Below are 26,035 nucleotides of genomic sequence, written 5' to 3'. Positions count from 1 at the left end.
GAGATGTATGTTTGGCGGTCTATCAACACCAGATCTAGAAGCTGACCCTGTGCTTGTGACCATTGTGATGCTAGGCACTGTTGTAAGGGCCGCATGTGCAACCTTGCGTTCGGGACAATGGCTATGCATGAAGACATCATGCCTAGTAGTTTCATCACCAGTTTGACTTGTATCTTTTGATTTGGATACATGGTCTGTATCACATTGTGAAATGTGTGAACTCTTTGTGGACTTGGAGTGGCAATCCCTTTTGCTGTGTTGATTGTTGCTCCTAAGTATTGCTGTGTTTGATACGGCAGAAGGTGTGACTTTGTGTAATTGATTGAGAAACCTAGTTTGTGGAGGATTTCTATGACATATTTTGTGTGTTGTGAACACTGTCTTAGCGTGTTGGTTTTGATTAACCAATCGTCTAGGTACGGGAACACATGTATTTGCTGACTTCTGATATGTGCAGCAACTACTGCTAGGCATTTTGTAAAAACTCTTGGTGCAGTTGTTATTCCGAATGGCAACACTTTGAATTGGTAATGTATCCCTTGGAATACAAACCTTAGGTACTTTCTGTGTGAAGGATGTATTGGTATATGGAAATATGCATCCTTTAGGTCTAGTGTTGTCATGTAGTATTGTTGTTTGAGCAGTGGGATTACGTCTTGTAATGTAACCACGTGAAAGTGATCTGATTTGATGTAGGTATTTCATATTCTGAGATCTAGTATAGGTCTCAGACTTTTGTCTTTTTTGGGTATTAGAAAGTACAGGGAGTAAACTCCTGTGTTTTTTTGTTGTTTTAGTACTAACTCTATTGCTTCTTATTGTAGCAATGCCTGAACTTCTAGTCCTAGAAGATCTATATGTTGTTTTGACATATTGTGTGTTTTCGGTGGGATGTTTGGAGGGAATTTGAGAAATTCTATGCAATAACCATGCTGGATAATTGCTAAGACCCAAGTGTCTGTTGTTATTTCCTCCCAATGTTTGTAAAACTTGGTTAGTCTCCCCCCCACAGGTGTTATGTGTTGGGGATTTGTGACCCTGAAGTCACTGCTTGTTTGGAGGAGTTTTGGGACTTTGGAACTTTCCTCTACTCCTTTGAAATTGTCCCCCTCTATATTGTCCTAAAACCTCCCGCTGATACTGGCTCTGGTAAGTGGGCTTTGTTTGTGAGGTTGTGGCTTCTGTGGTTTGCCCTTGAACCCCCATCGAAATTGTGTCTTTCGAAATGTGCCTCTGCTCTGTGGGGAGTAGAGTGCGCCCATGGCTTTGGCCGTGTCAGTGTCTTTCTTAAGTTTTTCGATTGCCGTGTCCACCTCCGGCCCAAACAACTGCTGTCCGTTGAATGGCATATTCAGCACAGCTTGCTGTATCTCTGGTTTAAATCCTGATGTACGCAGCCATGCATGTCTCCTTATTGTTACAGCTGTGTTGGACAGTTCTAGCAGCTGTGTCTGCAGCATCCATTGCTGACCGTATCTGATTATTGGAGATACCCTGTCCTTCTTCTACTACTTGCTGCGCTCTTTTTTGGAACTCCTTGGGTAAATGTTCAATAAGGTGTTGCATCTCATCCCAATGGGCCCTATCATATCTGGCTAGCAAAGCTTGGGAATTTGCAATACGCCACTGGTTTGCCGCCTGTGCCGCCACCCTTTTGCCTGCAGCATCGAATTTTCGACTTTCTTTATCTGGAGGTGGTGCATCTCCTGAAGTATGAGAGTTGGCTCTTTTGCGCGCTGCTCCCACTACAACAGAGTCTGGGTTTAGCTGTTGTGTAATGTACACTGGGTCTGTTGGTGGTGGTCTATATTTTTTATCTACTCTTGGAGTAATGGCTCTCCCTTTAACAGGCTCCTCAAACACTTGTTTGGAGTGTTTTAGCATTCCGGGTAGCATAGGAAGACTCTGATATTGGCTGTGTGTGGACGACAGTGTATTAAAAAGAAAGTCGTCTTCAATGGGCTCTGAATGAAGGCTGACATTATGAAATGCAGCTGCTCTTGACACCACCTGTGCGTAGCCCGTACTATCCTCTGGTGGCGATGGTTTAGCTGGATAGCAGTCTGGACTATTATCTGACACTGGTGCGTCATAAAGGTCCCATGCGTCAGGGTCATCTTGACTCATTCCTGTATGAGTTGGTGATTGCATCATTGGTGGAGTGGCTACCGGTGATGGTTGCGGAGAGTGATGTGGGGATGGTGGCGGTGTTACTTGTTTAGCCACCTTTGCGTGTGGCTGTTTGTCCTTGTCTTGGAAGGCAAGCTTGTGTTTCATTTTGACTGGAGGAAGAGTGCTGATCTTCCCTGTATCTTTTTGAATAAAGAGCCGTCTTTGTGTGTGATCTGGCTCTATTGCCTGTAATTCCTGTCCAAATCTATGTGTCTTCATTTGTGTGGACAGTCCTTGTTCCTCAGTGTAGGAACTTGTTTTCGGTTCCGAGGCTGCATATTTCGGTACCGAAACCTTTTCAGCTGCTTTTTTCGGCTCCGACAAAACCTTTTTTACTTTCGGCGTCGTGCTCTCTCGGTGCCAACCCGTTTCGGTGCCGAATCTTCTCAGAGCCACTATCTCGGGCCCGAGATTGCTGTGTGCCGGTATCTCGACCGGAGTCGGATGACTTCGACACCAGCTCGCCCTTTTTCGGTGCCGATGAACGGTCACCTACTTTTCGGGTTAAGCCATGGCCTGTTGGCAGTGGCGTCCCCTGGGCTTTAGCGCTTTTCTCGTGAGTTCTTGGTTTCAGTGTCTTACTCACGGTTTTCGGCGTTTCCTCGGGATCGATCTCTTCAGAGTCTGACTCCGGTGTGGAGAATGTTTCTTCCTCCTCCTCGAAACGCTCTTGTCCTGTCGGCGCCGACGCCATTTGCAGTCTTCTTGCTCTTCGGTCCCTGAGTGTCTTCCTGGACCGAAACGCTTGACAGGCCTCACAAGTATCCTCCTTGTGTTCTGGTAACAAACACAAGTTACAGACCAGATGTTGATCTGTATATGGATACTTGTTATGGCATTTTGGACAGAAGCGGAATGGGGTCCGTTCCATCAGCCTTGAAGAGACACGTGGCCGGGCCGACTAGGCCCCGACGGGGATGGAAGAAAACCCCGAAGGGCCACCGGAGGTCTTCTAAATTCGGTGTCGATCTGTTGTAACTAACCCGATACCGAACGCAAACAATACCGACGTTTTTTCCGAGATTCTAACTAACTTTCCGACCCGAAACACGGAGCGAAAAGGAACACGTCCGAACCCGATGGCGGAAAAAAAACAATCTAAGATGGAGTCGACGCCCATGCGCAATGGAGTCGAAATGGGAGGAGTCCCTCGGTCTCGTGACTCGAAAAGACTTCTTTGAAGAAAAACAACTTGTAACACTCCGAGCCCAACACCAGATGGCGGGATGTGCACAGCATGTGTATCTGCAGCTACACATGCCATCGAACACATATATATATATATATATATATATATATATATATATATATATATATATATATATATATATGTATGTATAAAAAATAATAAAAATACAAGAAATGCTGAGAAAGAGATCACAGGAAAGGCCTTTCCTTTCCTTTGATGCCTTTCTCAGCCCCTCCATGTGATCGGAGGAGAAATGCAAAAGCATTTCTCCTCCGATCGGCGCTGGAAGCTGAGCTTCCAGTGCAGTGGGGCAGGCCTCTGATGAGGTCAGCACGTCATCAGACGTCACGGGGATAATGGGGGGGGGGAGGGGTGCAAGGGGAAGAGATTCCCCTTCCATCCCTGCCCAGAGGCGGGGGTGACATGGAAGATTTCACACAGTGTGGCTCTTTCGGGCAGAACCAGAATAACAGTGGGATGTGGCGACAGAAGAATCTCTACATAAAACGTTGTGCAAGGAAATAAAGAATTGTGTTTATCTTGTGTGTTGGTCTGTTTGAATTAGGTCATGTGACATTACTTCTGCTGCTCATGGGAAATTTAGTTTGCTGTTGGTCATTTTATACGGAACATGCCATAAAAATACATGAAATAGAAATAAAATAAGTACATAAGCATTGCTTGTGTATCCTTAATAGAATCCTAATTTCCAGCACGAGCTAGGACTTTCATGCCTTTCTACCATATCCCTCTCACTAAATCTTCTTTCTGTACCCCTCCTCTATGTTTCTCTGAACCTTTTAAGCCTTTCAAGTTGGCTTACCAATAATTTTCTACCTTATCTCACCACCTCGTCTCTTTTAAGCAGACTCCTCTACCTTACCTCTGCCACACTCATTTCTTGCTACCTCTCTTTTAAAAAAAAAAAAATTGAACATTACTTGCTGTCTGATACCTCTTTTTCTCTAGTTCAAACTGGGCTCTTGTTCTGTCTTTATGCATCTCCTTACCTCACCTGTCCCTAAATTCAACTCCTACCTCTCCACTCCATCACATCGTTTTACCTATCCCGCTCTTGTTACCTCTGTATCAACTTCACCTTTTTCTCTGCCTCACTTCTTTTCTTTCTACACCTCATATTTCCACACTCCACTCCCCTCTACTATTGTCTCAGCCTTGCAGCTCTATTTACCAGACAATACCCTGTATACATAATGTATCACTTTGCCCTCTCTCTACCTCACCCCTCACTCTAATGGGCACCTTTTCATACTTCTTTCACTACCTCACTTCTCTACCGGTCTGCCTCACTTCTTAACTTACCTCTTTCTTTAGCCCTCTCCAGTGTAGCTGCCCTCTGATCTACTTAGCCTTCTATCGCTTGCTCCCTGTCCTTCATTCTAAACCCTTACTTATTGCTATGCCTCTTTCTATGCCACCTCTTCCTCTTTTTTGCACGCCCTACGTTTCATTATTGCAACTGCACCACTCTCTTAACCTTACATCTCCTCCAACATCATCAATATAACTATCTTCTTTCTCACTCTACTTCACATTTCTACCATTACTAATCGGTTAGCCTTTCTGTGCCTTTCTTTCCTACCACATCATGTGTATATTATTCAGAAGAAAAGATCACTTTAAAGCCAGAGAGTTATACACATAAAATGGGAAGAGGAAGAACAAGCCTGGGAAGAGAAATGAGAAAATTACCAGATTTTTCTTGATGGAATGGTGAAAATTCAGGAAGTAGTAGTTTGGTATTTCCTGTTACTGCAAGCATGCTAGATATGAAAGGGGAACTAATTGCGGATTACAAATATCCACCAATTAAATTTACAATCACAGAGCTCAACGGGAGTGTATCATTCATTTTATGCGCTAGTCACTAAACAACAATCAAGTCATTCTTACTCTTTTTTTTTACAATGGAAGGTGCAGGCTTAATAGATAATAAGCTTCACAGATTATTTCTGTAATGCAGACTCAATATTTTAAGTTAAAGGACTCAAAGAAATAGCTTTAACAATGTTCTTTCAAATATTTGATTTGCTACTATTGTGCTAGAAAATGTTCGAGAGATTGGGCGTTTAGCTGTTTTTACATGTTCCAGTTTCCGAAAGTTTAACATATAATTGAGTATTGTTTGGCACAATGAGGGTTTGAGTTAGCTGAAAATGGGTAATTAATTTAAAGTGGTTTTGAACACAGGGCCCCAAAATATGTTTTCGCTTGGGGCCAAAAAATATCAAATAAAAAAATTACTTTAGATGGCACTGCCAGAGATACACTTTGTAGCATTCATAACGGATTACAACATCCATCCTAGCATGCAACTAGTAGGAAACAGAATGGCTTGTCTCTTTGTTAATGAGTCGGGCATTTTATCCAAATTGGAGGATTCCAAATGCACCCTAACCCATGCTTTTGTATATGCCCTGCACAATAGATTTCTGTGTCTATGGTTCTCTTCGTAGAACCAAATGAAGAATTGCTTCAGAAAGAAGAGTGAAGTCCCCGGAATGAAGATGGCGCAGACGTATAACAAAACAGAAAATACATTTTGCAATCCACCATCTGTTACCTTGGGCTCATATTTTCTTCATGCATTTTGGAAAATATTTTGTCCTTGTTCAATGTACTGGTGATAAATTGAACCACCTCTAATTTGTGCCGCTTGTACTCTTGACAATACAGTGATAATGCCCTTAAGCTGGATAACTCAAACTATCCTTTCGCCCAGTCAAACTAAAAGTTCAAGTTCGATTTGCTATGCACCAGAAAACCGCCACAAAGCAAGGACACCATCTGACAAAAGTACTCTCAAAATCAAGAGGCAAGCCCCCACCCCTATTTTCCAAAAATGACTTCAGGTCTGGAACACCCTCTGATCCCTTTGTACTGCACTCAATTACATACCTACTACACACACAGGATTCAACTCTCCCACGCAACCAATGGACAACTGAAAAACACTCACTCCTGTTGACATGCAATTGTTTTCACTTCAACTTGCAACAGAATCTGTCCTGGTGTCTTAATTGATAGAACATGATATGAATGGCCTTTAACTGCATTTAAAATGGAATAAATCATACTTGCAAATAGGGCAAGTACGGAACATCTTTTTAAACTGTGCCAACATCTATCATTAATTCACAATTCAAAAGCACAGATACTAAGTAAGGAAGTAAGTAAAAAAAAATATACCACTGATTGACAACAGAAAATATCATACGGACGATACATGAAGCCACCGTAAAGAAGAGAAGTGTGTCTAATATCTGTGGTGGGACACAGAAGACCGTTTGGAAGGTGAGTACCAGCTTTTCTTTATGCATGACCTGTAAAAAGGAATTGAGGCTTGTGTCTATTTTATAGTCTCTAACCTAAAATAACTAATGTTAAAAACTAAAGCAGAGATAAATGCCCTACTTTCCTTTTTACCATACCTTTTTTTCTGTTTTTTTTCCGTCGTGTTCTCTCCAATGCTGGTGAGGGAAAAAATAAACAAAAATGATAAATGGCATGAAAAACCTGTTGCAAATTGCTCAGAGTACCACAATTTCAAATCAATTGAGAAACTAGATGTGTATAATGAGACATTTTTCACCCTAAATTGTATTGTACAATCAGAAACGTAAAACAAACGCTTTGCAAACACACTTATAACATTGGATGTTTTGATACATACAAAATCCAAGCCCTGGTGGGATGGCGTTTGCTTCCAAAAGTGACGGGCTGAATTATCACTAATTCTACAAACAAGAAGCTAAATCATCAGCAAATGCTTTCCATAATGTCATTATGATCCATTATTCATTTAGATAGTGAATTCATAAAGCCTTCGGAGTAGCTCCAACTTGCTATATACTACAAATAATTATTCCAAAATAATCGGGGAGAAAGGGCTGACAAGAAGATTAAATAAGGAAATTACAGTTTAAAAAAATACGTTTATGGTAGTTTGGCTCGGCTGTCAATGAGAGTGTACAAGTCCGTCACACAGACCTTTAAAGAATGCATGGTTGGCTTCATGCATCGGCGTAGAAAGCTAGCTATTTATATAGTGTACCTATGTAGGAGTACACTATGCATATAGCACAGGCAACACTTATTGGTTGATAGAGGCTTAAAGTAATAATCGTAAATGCTCTCTTGTGGTAAAGTTGGACGAGCGGTTTAGCCTTATCAGAGGGCAGTACTAAGCATTTGTTTAACACACAGAATTAAAACACGAGAAACACACTCAAGAAGAAACTCAAGCTCAACTCTAGAGAAAACACTAGAAATCTTCAAAATAAGATAATTACTGTTGCAGTACTGTTGTAGAGTTTTGTTCCCAGTGAAGTAAGAAAAACACTCCAATGTGCTTTTATGTGGTAATGACTTTCAAATGGATAAAGTACATTTATTGCATAAGTGTATTTGCAGAAGTATCTTGGGAGCCTCTAAGTTGTAGGGTGCTTAGGGGGAAAGGTCACAAGAAACACCAGCAGTTCAGTTTTACCAGTCTTGGGGAGTCTGGGGGCAGAGGTGCTGGACGGGTTGGGTGCCTCGTGCTCTTAACGGTTGGCGAAGGGATGCAGGGGTGGTCACAATGCTTGGATAGACCTGCAGAGGAGGAAGAAAAACAGACTGTTGTGCCACTCTCGTGGACAGCCTAGTCCATTCCGTTGTCTATTGGGTGCAGGTCCTTGTTTTGCGGCAGTGGTGTCTAGCTCAGACACAAACAAGTCTTGATGCTTGCAACTGCTCTGTTACCTCGGGTATTGGAGCAGGGTGGCTTCTGGTGGGCTTTGTGTCTCCAAACTTCCTAAGGAGATGGATCTGTCCTCCCGGAGGACGGTGACCTCCTTCTGCGTTGGTAGACTTGGTGGATTGGTGGAACGGACGTCACGGTTGGTGCCTGCAGGTTGGAAAGAAGTGGCTCCTCCACTCCAAGGGAAAGGCTGGCTGGTTTACAAAGTACTGGCATCCCTCTGAGGCTTTTGGGAGATGCACTGCTGCAGGACGAGTTGGTTCGGGCGATTGTCGGGACAGCAGCAGGTAGACAGGGTTTAGCACCAAAAGTCCAGACTGGTCCTCAGTTCTTGCGCTAGGAGGCTCTTCTTTCACCTGCTTCTTCACTCAAATCTCTGATCCTGGTTTCAGGGGCCCATCTACTTACTGTATTTAGGGGTGTGGCAACTCCCAGATTCAGGAAAGCCAGGGTCGCATATCACAGGCAGGAAGGACTTTGAAGTTCCTGGCCTTGGTATGCAGATTCAGCAACCCTTTTGCTAGAGGAAGTGATAACACCTTCCTCCGGAGCAGGCATAGTTTCTGGCTTCGAAGAGCACGGACTCTCACCTCCACGGGGTCAGAAACCTCTCTGTGGTGGCAGGCTGGTTGATACTAGTCAGCCAGCACTCTAAGGATCGGTTAGGTTTCAGGTGGGACCTCTAAGGTACCCTCTGGGTGCATGTCATAATAAACCCAAATACTGGCATCAGAAAGGTGTTTGATATCAAACACCACAGGTTTAAATGAAGCCATCATGTAGCTGGAGAACTCGTAGTGATGAGTGTCCAGTACATACCTTAATATGGCTTCCCTGTTCACTTGTAACATCTAGTAAACATGCTCATGCAGATATATACTCACATCAAATATAATGCACCCTGCCTGAGGGCTCTAATGCCTGCTATAGGGGTGACTTACATGTATTAGATGCAGTGATTTGGGATATGGCACACAATGATTGAGCCAGGTTGTATTTTCACTCATGGCTTACACCAAGACATGCAATCTGCAATGGCAAGCTGTGTGCAGTTTGTAAGAGGGTCCCTTAGGGTAGCACAATACATGCTGCAGCTCATAGGGACCCTCTCTAGCATCTAGACCCTGGGAACCAGTTATACAATTTACTAGGGACTTAAGAACGGTACTAAAGTGTCTGCAAACTGTAAACAATTAAACCTTTTTTACACTGGCACTGGGGACCTAGATAGCAGGAATGTAGTGCATCTTCAGTCGAAAATTCTTGTTACCAGTGGCAAAAAGATGGGGTGGCCATGTTAAAAGGGGCACTTTCCTACAGTCAGAATGTGCTTTCAAACCATTTTCCTGGCAGGCACCCCATTATGTCAAAAGTGACAGAAGTTCTGAGCCAGAAGGTTAAGCTAACAATTATTTCACTGTTTGGTGCCTACTAGTCATAAACCAAGCTACCGCTCTGTAAAGAAAAGGGTTTTCTCCAGCACTGGTATTTTTTCCATTTGAATGCTGATTAGGTATTTCCAATGTGATGCTGGGACTCTCCCAATAGAAGAATATGAAACAGGTTAGATGTTCAAATAAAAGCACAAAGCTGCATTTTCCTACAGTTCATTGAGCTCACTTATAGCCAGTACTCACTGTTCCACAGTGACCCCAAGCTCTAGTATGCGTTCAGATTCAAATTCTGTCCATGTTCAATGCAACCTTGTAGCACCAAAATAGAAATAAACAACTTTGCGGCCGTCAGGAGGAACAAGGGTACATTTCTAATAGCTACCAATATTGGAGAACCAGCTGTAAAGATTGTTAACATATTCTTCTACAGCGTGTTATCTTGTATAGATTTACAGGCTATTTAAATAGAATAGCAAGGAACCTGGAAAGCACGCTTAGAGTTTCACCATGAGAGAAAATGGTTCTTCTGTAATACATGTCCCTTTGTGACAGAAACCACATAGCCGGGCCTATTCTTGTAGCGAGATACTGCCACCTCATGCAATATTATAGATTTAGTCCTGAATTGTTCTGCCCCCGAGGGTAAAACAAACTGCTTACGTGGTTCATTTAGCATCAGCTGTATGCCATTATGTGAGTATCAGGTGCAGAACCAATTCCATTTCAGATCACACACAGTGTTGGTAGATCCATCCCATCCCTGCACAAATCAAAATGTCTAAGGTCTAGGTTTGCAAGCCAAAGGTTGAGAAGGATAAGTTACTTACCTGTAAATCCTAGTTCTCTTCCAGGGGTATCCTCATCAAAGTCATAAACATTGAATATTCCCGCCCTTGTGCGGGGACCCCGGAGCATATATAAAATATACACATATTATACATGTGTAACAAACAGTCATGCAGGCTATCATGTTAAAAACAGGCTAAAATGCTTTATTTCTATGAAGTTTTTTTTTTTTTTTTTTTTTTATATTCAAGACTACAATAGAGCATAAATATGTACCCAAGCTCCTAAAACTAGGCTTAGGGAAGTAAGCAGTAGCAAACTCTAGAGAAAAAATAGAAAAAACTGCATTGAAAAACAATGAGGCATTCTTAGCCAATAGGCTGCATGCAGGTTAACACAGGAGAACCATAAAAACGTTGGCACCGTGCCTTTAAGACCCTGAGCACCTCCAGTATCCCACCATGCCTCAGGGGTGAAGGAAAGGTGACAGTTGGTTCACAGTTAGGTCAGTTCTTTTTACGGTGACAATTTGTATAACTGATTGAAAACACAGTCTGTCCTGCACTTCTAGGAGACGTGCGTCCGGGGAGGATGGTGGGTTGTTTATGACTTTGATGAGGATACCCCTGAAAGAGAACTAGGATTTACAGGTAAGTAACTTATCCTTCTCTTCCAGGGGATCCTCATCAATAGTCATAAACATTGAATAGATTAGCAAGCCCATCCCTAAACTCAGCGGACTGTCCGATAGAAGTGCAGGAATAGATATGTCTTACGCAAACAGATTTCTTAGAGAGGCCTGCCCCACTTGGGCATCCGCTCTTGCATCTGAGTCTAAACAGTAATGTCTTGTAAACGTATGGACAGACTTCCATGTAGCAGCCTTACAAATCTCAGATATCGGAACATTGTTAAGGAGAGCAGCAGTAGCCGCTTTTCCCCTTGTGGAATGCGCTCTAGGCCGCGCTAGTAATTGTTTATTAGCTAGCTGGTAAGTATTAACAATACAAGAAACTATCCATCTTGATATTGCTCGCTTAGATGCTGCCTCTCCTGTCCTTAAATGACCATAGTTTACAAACAAGCGGTTAGAGTGTCTAATCGATTTTGTCTTGTCCAGATAAAATTTCAGCACTCTTTTCAAGTCTAATGAGTGCAATGCTTTCTCTGCCGGAGTCTCCGGATTGGGAAAGAACGTCGGTAAAGATATGGTCTGATTGATGTGGAATTCTGACACCACCTTCGGAAGGAAAGATGGGTGAGTTCGTAGAACCACTCTATTGTCATGAAAAACCGTGTACGGTTCTTTTGAAGACAAGGCCTGGATTTCACTGACCCTCCTCGCTGAAGTAATGGCCACTAGAAAAGCCGTCTTCCACGTAAGGTGTTGTAAAGAGGCCTTATGTATAGGCTCGAAAGGAGGGCCCATAAGTTTTGCCAGGACTATGTTCAGTTCCCATGGAGGAGAAGGTCTCCGAATTGGCGGAAAAACTTTCTTCAAACCTTCTAAGAAATCCTTGACTACAGGTTTTGCAAGAAGGATTCTTGAGAAGGCAACTTGCGATAGGCTGTAATAGCAGACAAATGTACCTTAATAGATGATACCTGCAGACCGGACTTCGCTAGATGAAGCAAATAGGACAGTATGACATCCTCCTGCGCCCGTATGGGATTATGACCTTGCTGACAGCACCATATGTAGAATCTCTTCCACTTAAAAGCGTAAGAACGCCGCATGGAAGGCCGTTTGGACTCTTTCAAGATGTTCATGCACTCCTGCGAGAGCCCTAGGTGCCCATACTGCAGGAATTCAGGAGCCATGCTGTTAAGCTCAGAGAGGGTAGGTTGGGATGTAGAATCCTGCCCTCCATTCTGCTCAGAAGATCCGGTCTGCACGGCAGCCTCCTGTGAGGTTTTTCCGACAGGTTGAGGAGATCCGTGTACCAGAATTGTCGGGTCCATTGTGGCGCTATAAGAATCATTCTGGTCCTGGATCTGTAAAGTTTGCTGATCACTGCCGGAATGAGGGGAATCGGCGGAAAAGCGTAGAGAAATATCCCTGACCAGTCGATCAACAGGGCATTCCCTCGAGATCCCAGACGGTAGAACCTGGATGCGAAGTCTGGGCATTTCTTGTTTACTTCGTCTGCGAAGAGATCCAGTTGAGGCCGACCCCATTGCGCGAAGATGTATTCTGCGACTTCGCCGCGTAGGACCCAATCGTGAACATCCTCCAGGTGTCGGCTCAGAAAGTCTGCTTCCACGTTTTGCTGACCTGGCAGGTGAACTGCTGTAATTGACATTCCTCTGGCCAGGAGCCAATGCCATATCGCTTGGGAATCTCGCGATAGGGGTAGGGACCTCGTTCCCCCTTGTTTGTTCAAGTAATACATTGTGGTTGTATTGTCCGTCTGTATCAAGAGAGTTTTCCCCTGAATTAGCGGTATGAAAGACTTGAGAGCCAGATGGACCGCTCTGAGTTCTAGCAGATTGATGTGGTACTGCTTTTCCTTGTCTGACCACAGACCCTGCGCTTGAAAAGGACCCAGATGAGCCCCCCATCCCTGAAGAGACGCATCCGTTACTAGGGTGTCGGATGGAAGCACCTGGTGAAACGGAGCACCCACTGACAGGTGAGGTCTGTGCATCCACCATCTCAATGACTGAAGTGCTACCGCCGGTAGCTGCACCGTGTCCTCCCAGCGACCTGTTCTTTGGCTCCAGTTGGTCTCCAATGCCTCTTGGAGGGGTCTCATGTGGAGTCTGGCATTTGGGACAATAAAAATGCACGATGCCATGGAGCCCAGCAGCGATGTCACCTGACGTGCCGTAGGTGCGTTGGCTCTCAACAGGTCCTGGCACTTCCTGTCTATTGAGAATAGTCGTTCCTCCGAAGGATACACTTTTTGGAGTTCTGTGTTTATGATAGCTCCTAGGTAGTGAAGATTCTGTGTTGGAATCAAGGTTGACTTCTGGTAATTGACCTGAAGACCTAGAGCTTCGCAAACTCCTAGTACAATGTCTCGATGGCTTCTCGCCTGCTCCGGAGAAGAAGCCTTCAGTAGCCAGTCGTCTAGGTATGGATATATGTATATCCTTTGTCTTCGAAGATGCGCCGCCACCACTGCCATACATTTCGAGAAAACTCTTGGGGCAGATTTCAGGCCAAAGGGTAGAACTCTGAACTGGTAATGCTGTAACGCTACTCGGAAGCGCAGGAATTTGATGTTTGGGAGCTATTGGGATGTGAAAGTACGCATCCTGCAGGTCGATGGAGCACATCCAGTCTCCCTGATGCAGTTGAGGGAAAATCTGGTGAAGCGCTAGCATTCTGAACTTCTGCTTCCTTATGTATTTGTTCAGCAGCCGTAGGTCCAGAATTGGCCTGAAAACGCCCTCTCGACCCTTCTTCGCCACCAGAAAGTAACGGGAGTAGACCCCCTGTCCTCTGTGTGCAGGCGGAACCTTTTCTATGGCATTCTTTTTTAGGAGGGCGAGAGCCTCCTTGCGTAGCAAGCTGAGATGAGATGGATTGTCTTTGGTTGGTGGCAAGCGTGGTGGAGGCTGTTTGAAAAGAAGAGAATAGCCATGTTCGACAATCTTGAGCACCCATTTGTCTCTTGTGATAGAGCGCCACTCGTGAAGATAAGCCGTAATACTTCCCCCCCACCGGAGTGGTGTACAGTGTCGAGGGAAGCGAGATTTCATTGCTTGGTGGGTGCTTTCGGAGCGGACTGTTGAGGTCTACTTGACCCTCGCTCCCTTGTGTTTCTCCGTTGAAAAAGAGGGCGACCCTGTCGTTGCTGTGACCTTTGCGACCAATGAGGGGTTTGAACCCTCTGCTGGAAAGGGCGCCTGTCATACGGCCTGTACCTCCGCCTGAAATCTTTCTTTCTTTCGAGGCCCACCGCCCTCATGGTATCCACCTCGGTCTTCATGCGGGCCATCTCTTCGTCTGCATGGGCACCGAATAGAGAGTTCCCGGCAAATGGGAGATTCAGGATGCGTTGTTGTGCTTCCTGTTTCAAACCAGTGAGCCTCAGCCAGGAAGATCTCCTTGCACAGATACCATGCGCGTACCCATGAGCAGCCAAATCCGCCCCATCTGCTGCCGCGCTGATAATCTGGTTGGATACCAGGCATCCTTCTTGTAGTATCTCCTGGAAATCTTGTCTGTCCTCTCTGGGCAATTTTTCTGTAAATCTACTGAGGGAGTCCCACAGAGAACGATCATACCTGCCCAGGAGCGCAGACGCACTGGAGACCTTCATAGCCGAAGCCGCCGTCCCGCATATCTTTCTCCCCAGAGAGTCTAGATGCCTGCTCTCTTTATCCGGGGGTACCGTGGATGAAGATGCCACCGAGTGGGTCTTTCGGGCGGCAGCTATTATAACCGAGTCCGGTGGCGGATCCTTCCTGAGGAACAAAGGGTCCTGTTCTGGAGCCTTGTATTTATTGAGAATCCTAGCCGGGGCAGACTTAAGCGAGGCTGGGGCCAGAAAAGTGTCCATGGTTGGCTGCAACAAACCAGGCACTAGAGGCAGCAACTTTTTCGACGCTGATCTCTGTTGTAGAGTCTCAAAGATGACCGATGAGGAGGTAGATGGTTCTGGAACCTCTATGTTGAGTTTTTGCGCTCCTCTTAGCAGCACCTCATTGAATGTGGTAATGTCATCCACCGGTGAGACTCTAGCAGGTGGTGAATCTGTTAGGGTGGGTGAGTAACGCCCCACAGATGAACCTGATGAAGACCAAGAGGGTGATCTTCTTCTTGACCGAGACCTGGATCTTCGTTGAGAGCGAGACCTGCTGCGAGACGCTGTAGCAGAGCGTCTAGGCCTTGCAGTCGGTTGGCGAGGAGCAGAACGAGCCCGTTCTGCCCTGGCTGTTGGTGATGGCGTTCTTGGCAGGGAGGCAGTAGGTGAATACATTCGCGAATATTGCGAATCTGGGGAGGCCGCTGGTCTGTTGAGGCTCTCCAGCCATCTCGGAGATAGATTGATGGGCGAGACATGCCCAGATGATGCCGCTCTTGACCGAGAAGAGTCGCTCGGTATGGAGACCACTGGAGATGGCACCTTGTCTGGCGTGGGGCGATGTTCTGCTCCCTGTGGGGCCGGTAAAACCTGAGTCGACGTCGATGGTTGTTTCGACGTCGAAGGGAGCCCAGCCGGCTGCTATTGCCTCAACGTTGAGTGCCTCGACGCAGAGTGCCTCGACGCAGAGTGCCTCGACGTCGAACGGCGACCCTTGGACCTCGACCTGCTCGCCGTCGTGTGCCTCGACGTGGAGCGATGGGAGGTCGACGGTGGATGTCTCTCGTGCCGTCGTGGTGATTTCGACGTCGTGTGTCCTGACGCCGGGGGCGCACAGCCTTTGGCGGCGACCGGACACGCCGGCGATGGCTCGACGTCGATCGGCAGGCTGCCGTCGACGGAGACCTGCCCCTGCGCTGATGTTCCCTCGATGCCGTTTCCTTCGACGTCTGGTGTGTCGCCGTCGACCTATACCGGTGAGACAGTGGTAGCGACGACGTCGACGGTGAACAAACAGGTACTTTCCTACCTGCTGACGTCGACCGGGCCATTCTCTCCTGAGAATGGCCTTCTGGCTGCATGGGAAGTGAGGAGGACGATGTTCTTTGCCTCTCCTGAAGCCCATGTAGCCGGATCTTCTCTCTGTCTTTCAGAGTCCTCCTAGACATGTTCTTGCAGTACTTACAAGTGTCAGGGCAGTGACTCTGAGGCAGGCACACTATGCACAGAGAGTGGGGATCTGACTGGGCCTTCTTCTTCCCACAAGCAGGGCATTTGACAAAAAGTGAAGGCATTTTTCTGTCAGAAAAAACCTGCCTAGCTCAGACAAAGATGTTATTTGTCGAGTGAAAAGTGAAAAAACGCTTTTTTAAAGAATTTTTCTGAGAAAAACTCAGAAAAACTGAGAGCTCAATGCTCCAGGATCCTCTCAGAAGAAGCCGGAAAAAAGAACTGACCTAACTGTGAACCAACTGTCACCTTTCCTTCACCCCTGAGGCATGGTGGGATACTGGAGGTGCTCAGGGTCTTAAAGGCACGGTGCCAAAGTTTTTATGTTTCTCCTGTGTTAACCTGCATGCAGCCTATTGGCTAAGAATGCTTCATTGTTTTTCAATGCAGTTTTTTCTATTTTTTCTCTAGAGTTTGCTACTGCTTACTTCCCTAAGCCTAGTTTTAGGAGCTTGGGTACATATTTATGCTCTATTGTAGTCTTTAATATAAAAAAATAAACAAAAATAAAAAAAAACTTCATAGAAATAAAGCATTTTTGACTGTTTTTAACATGATAGCCTGCATGACTGTTTGTTACACATGTATAATATGTGTATATTTTATATATGCTCCGGGGTCCCCGCACAAGGGCGGGAATATTCAATGTTTATGACTATTGATGAGGATCCCCTGGAAGAGAAGCTTGGTCATGATGCAAAATCCCATCCACATCCCTGTTCGGGTGACAAGCAGTCAATGGCGTTGAGGGCACTCTAATATGTAGTGCAGTTTGAGTAATCAGGCTTGCTTCACCCAATTCGGGGCCGCCGGTATCATTTGCCAACTGCACTCCAACAGTCTTCGCACCAACCACTGGAGCAGAGGAACTGGCAGGCATGCATAGATGAAACCCCTTTTCCAATCCACAGAGGATACACCCTGAAACTGTTTCGCCTTGCGGGAAGTACCTGAGATGCCCTGAAAGCTGAACAGGTCATCCGTTACCCTTTGGTCCAGCTCTCTGATTCAGACCCCTATCTGCTGTATCAGTCTTTACTGTTTTTTTTTTATGCCTGGCAGATGTCTTGGCATCAGGTAATACTGAGTTTGGCAGATCAAGCCCAGATGTCATGCACTTCCTTGCACAAGGTCAGTAAGCAGGTACTGCTTTGTTTTAGGATGTAAATCATTTTAGTTAGTTTGTCATAATTGGCGTTGCCTTTCCTGTGAGACACACCTGAAATACACTCAGGGTATATTTGACTGCCTCACCTTGATGTGCAGCTTTTTTTTTTTTTCCAAGTCCAGAACCTAAAACCCTTGTCAAGAGGGAGCTAAGGTGCGCTCCCCATACTTCCAAGAAGGCATCCGTGCCCTCTTTGATCACTGGATGTGGAGGATGTAAAAGAAAGTGTTCTTCGGACTATGGCGACTGATCCACCAGTCTAGGATGCCTTCATTCTGTTAGTAGCCTGCATTCTGGTCTTGCCAGTTCCCGGTCACCTGCAGCTACTGCAGGTCGAGCACTTAATCAAAGGTCCTCATTCTAACCCTGCACAACACTAACATGATGATGCAGGATGCTCCAAGACCCCAAATGGCCATGAACATTCTGGCAGTCACTGCAGTAGACTACCCCAAGGATAGAAGAGGGTGCAGTTTGAGAGCTTTCTATTTTTCACCAATGGCATCCTGGAGCAAAGCTTCAGACACCTCTGTACTACCTCTTATCTTTGTCAGCGATAGTACTTTTAAGAGTCTACAAACCAGGTTTCCAGGTAAGTGAAGATACCCATTTAGATGAGCCACTACGATTCCAGGCACAAGGTCAAGACTTTAAGGTCAGGCTTCAGTTCGGAAGGCAAAACCTTGTAGTGGCAGTGCCCTATAGTCACTAGGACCCTGAGGAAACTCTGGTGCATTTTTTGGCTGATGGATATTAAAGTAGGTTTCCTCTAGGTCAAACAATGTCATCTGCATCAGAGCGAAGCAACTAGGGATCAGCTCTGCTAGCATTCCATTATGGACAACTGCTCTCAGAGGATCCGGTTTACTAAATGCAGGTTTATGAAGAACCGTAGACCTAAGTTCTTCTTCTGTACCAAAAAGTACTTGGAGTAGTTCCTCTAATGTCCGGTACTGGTTCAATAACATATGTGGTGAGGAGTCTCTGACATTTCCTTTCCTGCTGAACAGGCAGTCTCCTCAAATCTTTGTGTTACTCATGGGAGAAGGGTTGTGGGGCTGTCCCAGCTCGTAGCCAAACATCAAAATGTTAACCAGCTGTCTGATCAAGGAAAGGGAGTGCCGCATGCAGAGCTTGTGGCCAATGCCCACCGCTTAGCCTAGTGGGCCCAACTGCTGTTCCTGGAACATCATTTCTACCACTGGGCAGAACCACACATTTATGAACTCCCTCTGCTAAAACCGTGGTGCTCTCAAGCCTTGTCGGTCCTTCTGCGGGTACTGGTGTTGACAGCCATATGGCAGAGCAGAGAAGAACTGTTGCTGAAACTGGGGAGAGGGAAACCTCAAACTGTGTGACTCTGAACCTTGCTTAAAAAAATGAAACTGTCCCCATAGTTGTAACTATTTGTGCGTTGACCTTGATGGCCTACAGTGCCCCATTTAATTTGTTGCCAAAGAGTGTCTGGACAAGGAAGGGCATGCCTAGCACATTGATCCATAACTTCAACTCAGAAACCTGTAAGCCTTCACAGTAAATGTCCAAGAGACATGCCAGAACCCTGTGCCTAATGTTTTTAAGACATGCTCTTATTATGTATTTGGAGGCGTACCTACCACTGCTAGTGTATTTCAGGCCTCTTCCCGTCTGTTGTCCAGCAGGATTGGGAGCAGTTTTATCTTCTTCTCAGTTGGTCCGTTCTACTAAGTGAGTAGCATTACAGTACTGTCCATATGTATGATGAAGAATGCAGTCTCAAACGTTTAAACGTTAAAGGCCTAAGCCCAGGTCCTTGATGTGCTTCCTGGTTTTCTCCACGGAAACTGAAAGAACTGCGGCGAGGTTTAACGAATGGTAGCGTGATGACACCTACAGCGGAGAATGGCTTTTGGAATGGGCCCTAGGAAAGTGGAAGCAGAGTCCAGAACTATATATTTTTTTATGTAGTTTGACGGTACTGCAGATATACAGGTCAGGTTCTTGTTGACGGCTCTTTTCTTTCAGAGGTGGCCCACTATAGGCAGGGTAATGATATTTTTTAGAATTCCAATTACAGCAATAAGAGGAAGTCTAGTTCTTTAACCTTGTACTGGGCAGCTGGGAATACTAGGATGACACTATTCCCATCACAAGCATGTAGTATGCTGTGCCTTTGTGTGGCTATGAGGACTAAGACGAGGGGGTGGGGGCACATACTGATCCCACAGGCCAGGCTTCACTCATTCTGGTCTTCCTCAATTATATTGTAACCAGGAAGGGATGAAACATGCTCTGAACCCTACTGCTTCCTGTATTCCTCTTGAAAGGGATTGTCCAGGTACTTCTTTGAGGGGGGATATCTTTCCTTACTGTTGTTCTATGGCTTTACTATTGCATGGCAGGAGATGCTACCTTGTGATCTTTAAGGACCTGCTGCAATGAAATGATACATACTTCAGATGTTCTCTCTTGTGATGGATGCCACTCTTTCGAGAGGAGATTCTATGGGTTTCCTTCTATTTTCTATCCTCCCTGCCTCTGCTCAGCATTTTGGCCTTGTCCTGTGCACTTGATCAACATTTTCAGCTATGAATATCCAAGTGGACCTACCCACACTCACACCTCCAACACTCACTTTTATTTTCTGTATCATCTTAAGAGTTGTCTCTCTTGTAACAGTAGAAACATGCTACGAATAAAGGACATTCCTTTTTCATGTTCCATTACACAACACATAACTTAAATGGGTACAGGGACCACCGGGGTATGCCCAGGCACCAATTTCTCATTAAATGAGCCACTTGGTGCATGGAAATAGATTATGCATTTGCACGCAAGATCTGAAGAGAGGTGCTTAAAATAGGGAACACTGCATGGCAAGGAGATATATGTAAAAGTAGACTCAGTCAGCTGTTGAAAAGTGTACTTCTGCAGGGCCCTTGTTTAATAACATAAGTTCAATATTTTCTTGCAGGGGAAATCTTCGCTAGACACAGGGTAGTGATCAAATTTCATGTGGATCTATAAAAGATCTAATGCTGGAGATCTATTAGTAAGATATACTTACAGAAGCCAAGGAAACCAATAACAGTTTGCAAAGAAGGTTAGACACTCAATTTCTGGCACTCTGCAATCTCTTTCACTGGTCTTTAGGTATGTCAAAAAAGTGTGCTGTCACAATCAATGAATGTTTGCAAGAACAGTAATAACGGTCACACCACTAGAAAAACATAAAATTTACTTTTTTGCTTTAACATTCCCATATGGATAACCCATGGCAGCACTAAATGAGATCCCTCTACCGGTGTGACTGCTGCTTCCTCACAGCCACAACTACATGTGGTTGAATGTACCAGTTGTTGGATACAGTTGCTGGTTCAAAAGGAGGCTACACCATCACCAGTGTTAGGTAGGTAGATGGATGCTGAGATTAGTTCTAGTAGGAACTATATAGTTCACTGCCACAATCCCTCCTCTTTACCATTGGTACCCTCTATACTCTACTAGTTATTAGCCAACCAACAGGGAGCAGGGGTTGGCCTTACCATGCAAAAGTGACAACTCAAAGCAGCACCTTGCCAACTGCAGGTGTGTTGTCTCAATGGCTCAAGGTTGAGGTTGGCACTGTGACTGTTATTTTAGCGTTCAATGCTGAAGTAGGGGCAGTCCACAACCCTTTCTGCTTTATATAGTTTGATAGGACCTACTGACAGGCTACTCACTCACTCAAAAGAAAACATATGAGCAGTAGGTCAAACCAGCAGCCTTCAGATTAAGGTTTCAGAGTTCAGGAAAGCCTTTCATTCTGCAACTGCGATGGTGAGGTGGACTATAGCTTATGGATATTTTATTCTTGCAGGCTCATACATGAAGTCCTTTTGGGCAGTGACTTTGGGCATTTCAGGGTTTGAGGTCCAGGTTTTTTTTATGGTCTCAGTACGGGCTTGACATTTACCAGCCATTCCTCTTGGGAATTAATGTTTGAGCATTCACAGTGGGCAAGTGTGGTGGGTCAGTGCACTTTCCTTAAGAGCCACTTTTGTAATTTCACATGCAATCAGGCCACAGACTTCAACGTCTGCAAAACTTTAATGAGCTTTGTACTCTCAGATGTGCCATATATAGATAATTTTTTTTATCTTTAGTACCAGTTGGGCAGGTGGATAATAGGTTTCCATTTACTGACTAAGATCCTGGAGAGCTGGAGTAGATGAAAACAACAGAGAAGAATCCCGGGGTCTGGAAGTGTAGGCCCTTGCTACAAAGACTCTTACAATACAATCTTTCCATAGGGTGAAGCCATTGTAGGACAATCATGACAAGTGCAAGGTGTTTGTTGCACTGCAAATCAAAAAAAGACCAAGTTGTGAAGCTCGTGGGTCTTTGGAACTTTAATGGGAGCATGAACACTTAGTAGAAGAGACTGATAATTGTGGCTACTAACACTATAGCGGGTGTAAAAGGTTTTTTGGTGGTTGTCTTAAGTAAAATGCGAAGGGAGTGGTTGTTGTTTAATAGGACAGTCAAGCTACACATCTTCTGAACTGGAGTTTGAAGTGACCTTAAAAGAACTCTGAGGGCTAAATATGTTCGTGGAGCCTACCATATTTGCAAATAATGGAATATTGCACACTAGAGTACGGGCAAAATCAACTAAACAAAAAAGTGACAGTTTTATCCTTTTGCAGCCCCTTGGAAAAATGTATCCCACGAATAGTAGTACCTATGCATTATTAGGACCTATTCAGAGGTTATAACATATATCATGCATGGGTGTCTGTACCCAGACAGAAGTTGTGATCCATGGGGTAGCTGCACAGAAAGCTGACTAGGGCACATTAATGCCCAGAAAGTGTGGCTAGGATTCCATATTACAACCACACCAAAAAAGATGATCAATTCACTGATGATACCACTTTCTAACTAAAAGCGAATTACCTCCAAAAGAGTATTCTGAAAAACATGATAATTTGAATGTGGGTGAAGATCTCCCACCGCCACAACTTTCTTTCAAAAAAGCAACAGAGCAAGATGCCTTGTCCATGCAAAACCTTGTGAAAATCAAAACGTATACATACTATGCACATTGGTACACAAGGATCAGTACGGTTTTATCCATGGGAGAAGTGCTACATACAACATACGCAAGCCGGGGAACAGAAATCGAAAGTGCAAAGCACATCATCTTGATGTACGCCGACGATATGGTGGTGAACCTACGGAAACTGCATGTCTCAATGCAGCTGCTGAGGACTGAACTAGAGAAGTTTGGCGATGTTACAGGACTTTGCATTAACTGCACTAAGTAATTTGCTCTTTGGTCGATTACTGAAAATCTCCATGGTTGATTCACTAAGCATAGGACTACGCTGGGATATGGAACAGTTTAGATGCCTGGGGCTAATAGTGTTCCTCATAAGAAGGAGATGCAATATGCGAGCAATATGGGTAGGGTACTAGCAGGCTTGTAGAAAATCTATAGCCTACTGGAATACGCTCCCATGTTGCTGGCAAGATGGGTTGCAATAGCAAAGACGATGGTGTTGCTAAGCTTTCTGCATCATCTCCAGAATAGACTTAAAGATTTCAAGAGCCACCTTTAGAAAGCGCGAGTCAATGTGTATATCGTTAGTAAATGTAGCAAAGTAGCACTGAATGCCCTAAAGTTGGATAGAGAATAGGTGGGGTCTGGAACTTCCTGACTTAGTTTTAAATAAAGTTGTGATGCATACACCAGCATGCCATAAGATGGGTACACAACAGCTGACTGGGAGAAACGTGCAATAGCAAAGACGATGGTGTTGCTAAGCTTTCTGCATCATCTCCAGAATAGACTTAAAGATTTCAAGAGCCACCTTTAGAAAGCGCGAGTCAATGTGTATATCGTTAGTAAATGTAGCAAAGTAGCACTGAATGCCCTAAAGTTGGATAGAGAATAGGTGGGGTCTGGAACTTCCTGACTTAGTTTTAAATAAAGTTGTGATGCATACACCAGCATGCCATAAGATGGGTACACAACAGCTGACTGGGAGAAACGACTGCTAAATGGGTGCTATGGCAACAATGCACAACAAATGGTGCTGATGATGGGAAGGGGAGTACCCCTACAACTCCCTATGTATTACAAATCATGGCAAAGCTATGCGGAGACGGAATGCGTAGGGTGCAGGGGTGCTTCCCCTTCACTAGTACGTTGGAGCTGAAATAGCTACAGCCATTTGTCAAGATAGCACCAGACAGGATTGTGATACCCTGGCAGACGAGACAGGGAGGGAAAGAGCTGTACAACAATGGGAGATTTAGTCCCATGAGATAAGCACACAACACTTGCAGAGGTGCAGGACCAGTTTGGGGTGGGACTAGGACATTTTTTTACAATATGCAAGGCTGGCCAGAACAGTGAGGGAAACATGGCTAGGTTTTCGCCACTGTTGCCCCTTCTTACTCCCATAGAGTGGAAGTGGGCTTGTGAGCACATAATTCAGCTTGCATATTGTAACTTCCTACACCAAGCCTACTTTACTCCTTTAAAACTAGCCAGAATCTACCTGACTGGATCCTCTGTCTGCCCCAGGAGCAGACAGGAATGGGCAGCGATGACCAGAGAGCTGATGGGAGGCACCGAAGGGGAGGAAGAGGAGGCAGATGACCCCGTGCATGAATAAAAGCTGAAATGTGTGTAGGTATCATGAAAGTCCATGTTTACAACATGAAATGCTGTAAATAGTCCAGCGAATTTGGTTATGTTAAATGTAAAAAGGATAAATAAAAAAGTTTAACATTTTTTTTTTTTAAAGGCATCTTCCTGTAAGGGATAGGTTAGCACATGTTCAAGTGTTGGGTTGAGTCTGCAATAAATTAAGCTTCAACTACAAATAGATGTGGGATTGGTCATACCAGGAATGAATTTGTAGTCTATGAAGAGCTCTAGAATGTGGTCCCCAGAAAGAATAGGTTGCATTTCAAATTTACAGAAGTGCACATAGTCTAGGTTTTTACAAAATACCAGGGCACAAACACTGGCATGATCATCTGATCAGAAGATGAATTTGTCCAGAAATAATGACAAACAAAGATGTACTGTGGGAGGTTGTACTTATTGTCCAGATTGGTGAGGTTCTTTTGGTTGAAGGTATAAAGAAGCTTGTGAATTGGTAATTTAGTAGAACCAGATTGATGACTTAACAAGAATTGTGACATTTCAATACAAGATATTCTAATCATACTCCATTGCCTGCACCCCAATTAGTCTTCATGCTACGTATTCGTATGGGACAAGATGTGAGGAGAACTGAGGACTAGGACTGGGAGAAGAGTGAGTATTCAGCAATCAAATTTATGCTACACAATGACTGTCTCACCCGGTCTTCTCATTTAACTTCTCACTCATCTTGCCACTTTGCCCCAAATAAACTAGATATCTGTGAGCACACTGAAGTGCTTCACATTTTATGTTTTACGTTCCCCCCTTGACCCAGTACCCTTACATAAGGATCTCTATACCTATTCACCATGATCCAACTATTTATTGCATATAATTTGGCCCATAAGTTTGCCCAGTAACACCTTTTAATACTTATTTTTATGAATGTCGTAGCACCTGTGAAGAGAGCAGCAGAATCTTTGCACTTTAAACTTCTCTGATCTCATGTGTGTTTTCCCCCCAGTGAGCTCGATACCTTAGGTCCATTGCAAGTAACTCCACCTTTACACTGCTGTCTTAACAGAGCACAAGATTCTATTAGACGGGAAACATCCTAAAGTGTATTTTGACCATACTAGAGAGTTGCTACTGCCCCTTCACTGGCCTACACTGAGGTGCACTCTAGTGGTAGATCACTTTATCTGCAGGAGCAGGTTTGAAAGTTAAAGTTTTCTTGCAATTAGCAAGCAGTTTTTTTTCCCACATAAAGACCACACTTATGGTTATTAGTCAGCTTTCTTTACCTTTGCTGCAGTACCAATCTCGCCTCTTTCTCTTTGAGTGTTTTTTTCAGTTCTGTAGTTCTTGAAGGTCTGTAAAGATATTTTCTTTTCCCGGTACATTCATAAGACCAGTGTCCCATTTCCAAACACTTTTGGCATCGAACATGCTGCTTGTTTGCTTCTCTACAAAGAAAACGCACAGTGATATTTAGAGCACTATTTTCAGGTTCAAAGATCCTACGAACTCTTACCAAGATCTCTCTACAAACAAGTGGGAGATATAATAATAGATTATACAGCTAAATGAAAGAAATGCATCTAGCCAACTTACGCACAGAAATAGAAATGTGTACACACAATAGAAAAATGATTTAGCTGCATCAAAACAGAATCCACACAGCACTGTAAAGCTCGACAAAAACAGTTACATCCTCCGGTGCAAGCGGACACACTCATTTTACTTTCCATTGCTCATTCAGTCATTACTTCCATGGGTGTCAATCTCAATACAAGCAGAATCAGAAACTGGTGTGGGTACAATTAACCGATCTGGCAAATTATCAAATGTCCTTAAAAAAAAAAAAGATAAGGTAATTTGAGCAATGGATATGTAAAGACGAAATGGTGTATCATCACACGTGACAAATGTTTTAGGAGGCGATGCTTTCCTCTGCATAACAGGGGCCTAACAGCAAAGGCAGGTTGTGAGAAATTGGGTTGTTGGTTGACTGGGGTGTGAGCCCTGGTCAAGCAACTGCAACAATCCCTTGCAAGATGAACTGAAAAAAGTCACTAAAAACTTACCTGTGCTTAACCCTGGGTAGTTTGGCACAGTCAGGCTTCACTTAGGGGCAATGTGTAAAGTATTTATGCAGCCCACATACAGAAACAGAG

At 44.5% G+C, this 26,035-nt stretch overlaps 1 protein-coding gene across 2 annotated transcripts in view; it reads right to left on the bottom strand.

Moving 5' to 3' along the window:
* The window catches only part of ZCCHC10 (zinc finger CCHC-type containing 10), an 87,007-nt gene that overhangs the window by 18,961 nt on the left and 42,011 nt on the right, over nt 1–26,035 (bottom strand). For both annotated transcript variants that reach the window (XM_069244723.1, XM_069244724.1), the window contains exons 2-3: nt 25,163–25,324; nt 6,814–6,852 (exon numbers count right to left, since the gene is read on the bottom strand). In XM_069244723.1, the coding sequence (XP_069100824.1) occupies nt 6,814–6,852; nt 25,163–25,324 (201 nt within the window). The remainder of the gene's footprint in view (nt 1–6,813; nt 6,853–25,162; nt 25,325–26,035) is intronic.

Source organism: Pleurodeles waltl, chromosome 7, assembly GCF_031143425.1.
Source record: "Pleurodeles waltl isolate 20211129_DDA chromosome 7, aPleWal1.hap1.20221129, whole genome shotgun sequence".
Classification (NCBI taxonomy): Eukaryota; Metazoa; Chordata; class Amphibia; order Caudata; family Salamandridae; genus Pleurodeles; species Pleurodeles waltl.
The sequence above is the reverse complement of the archived record's forward strand: the minus strand, read 5'-3'. Positions and strand labels throughout refer to the sequence as shown.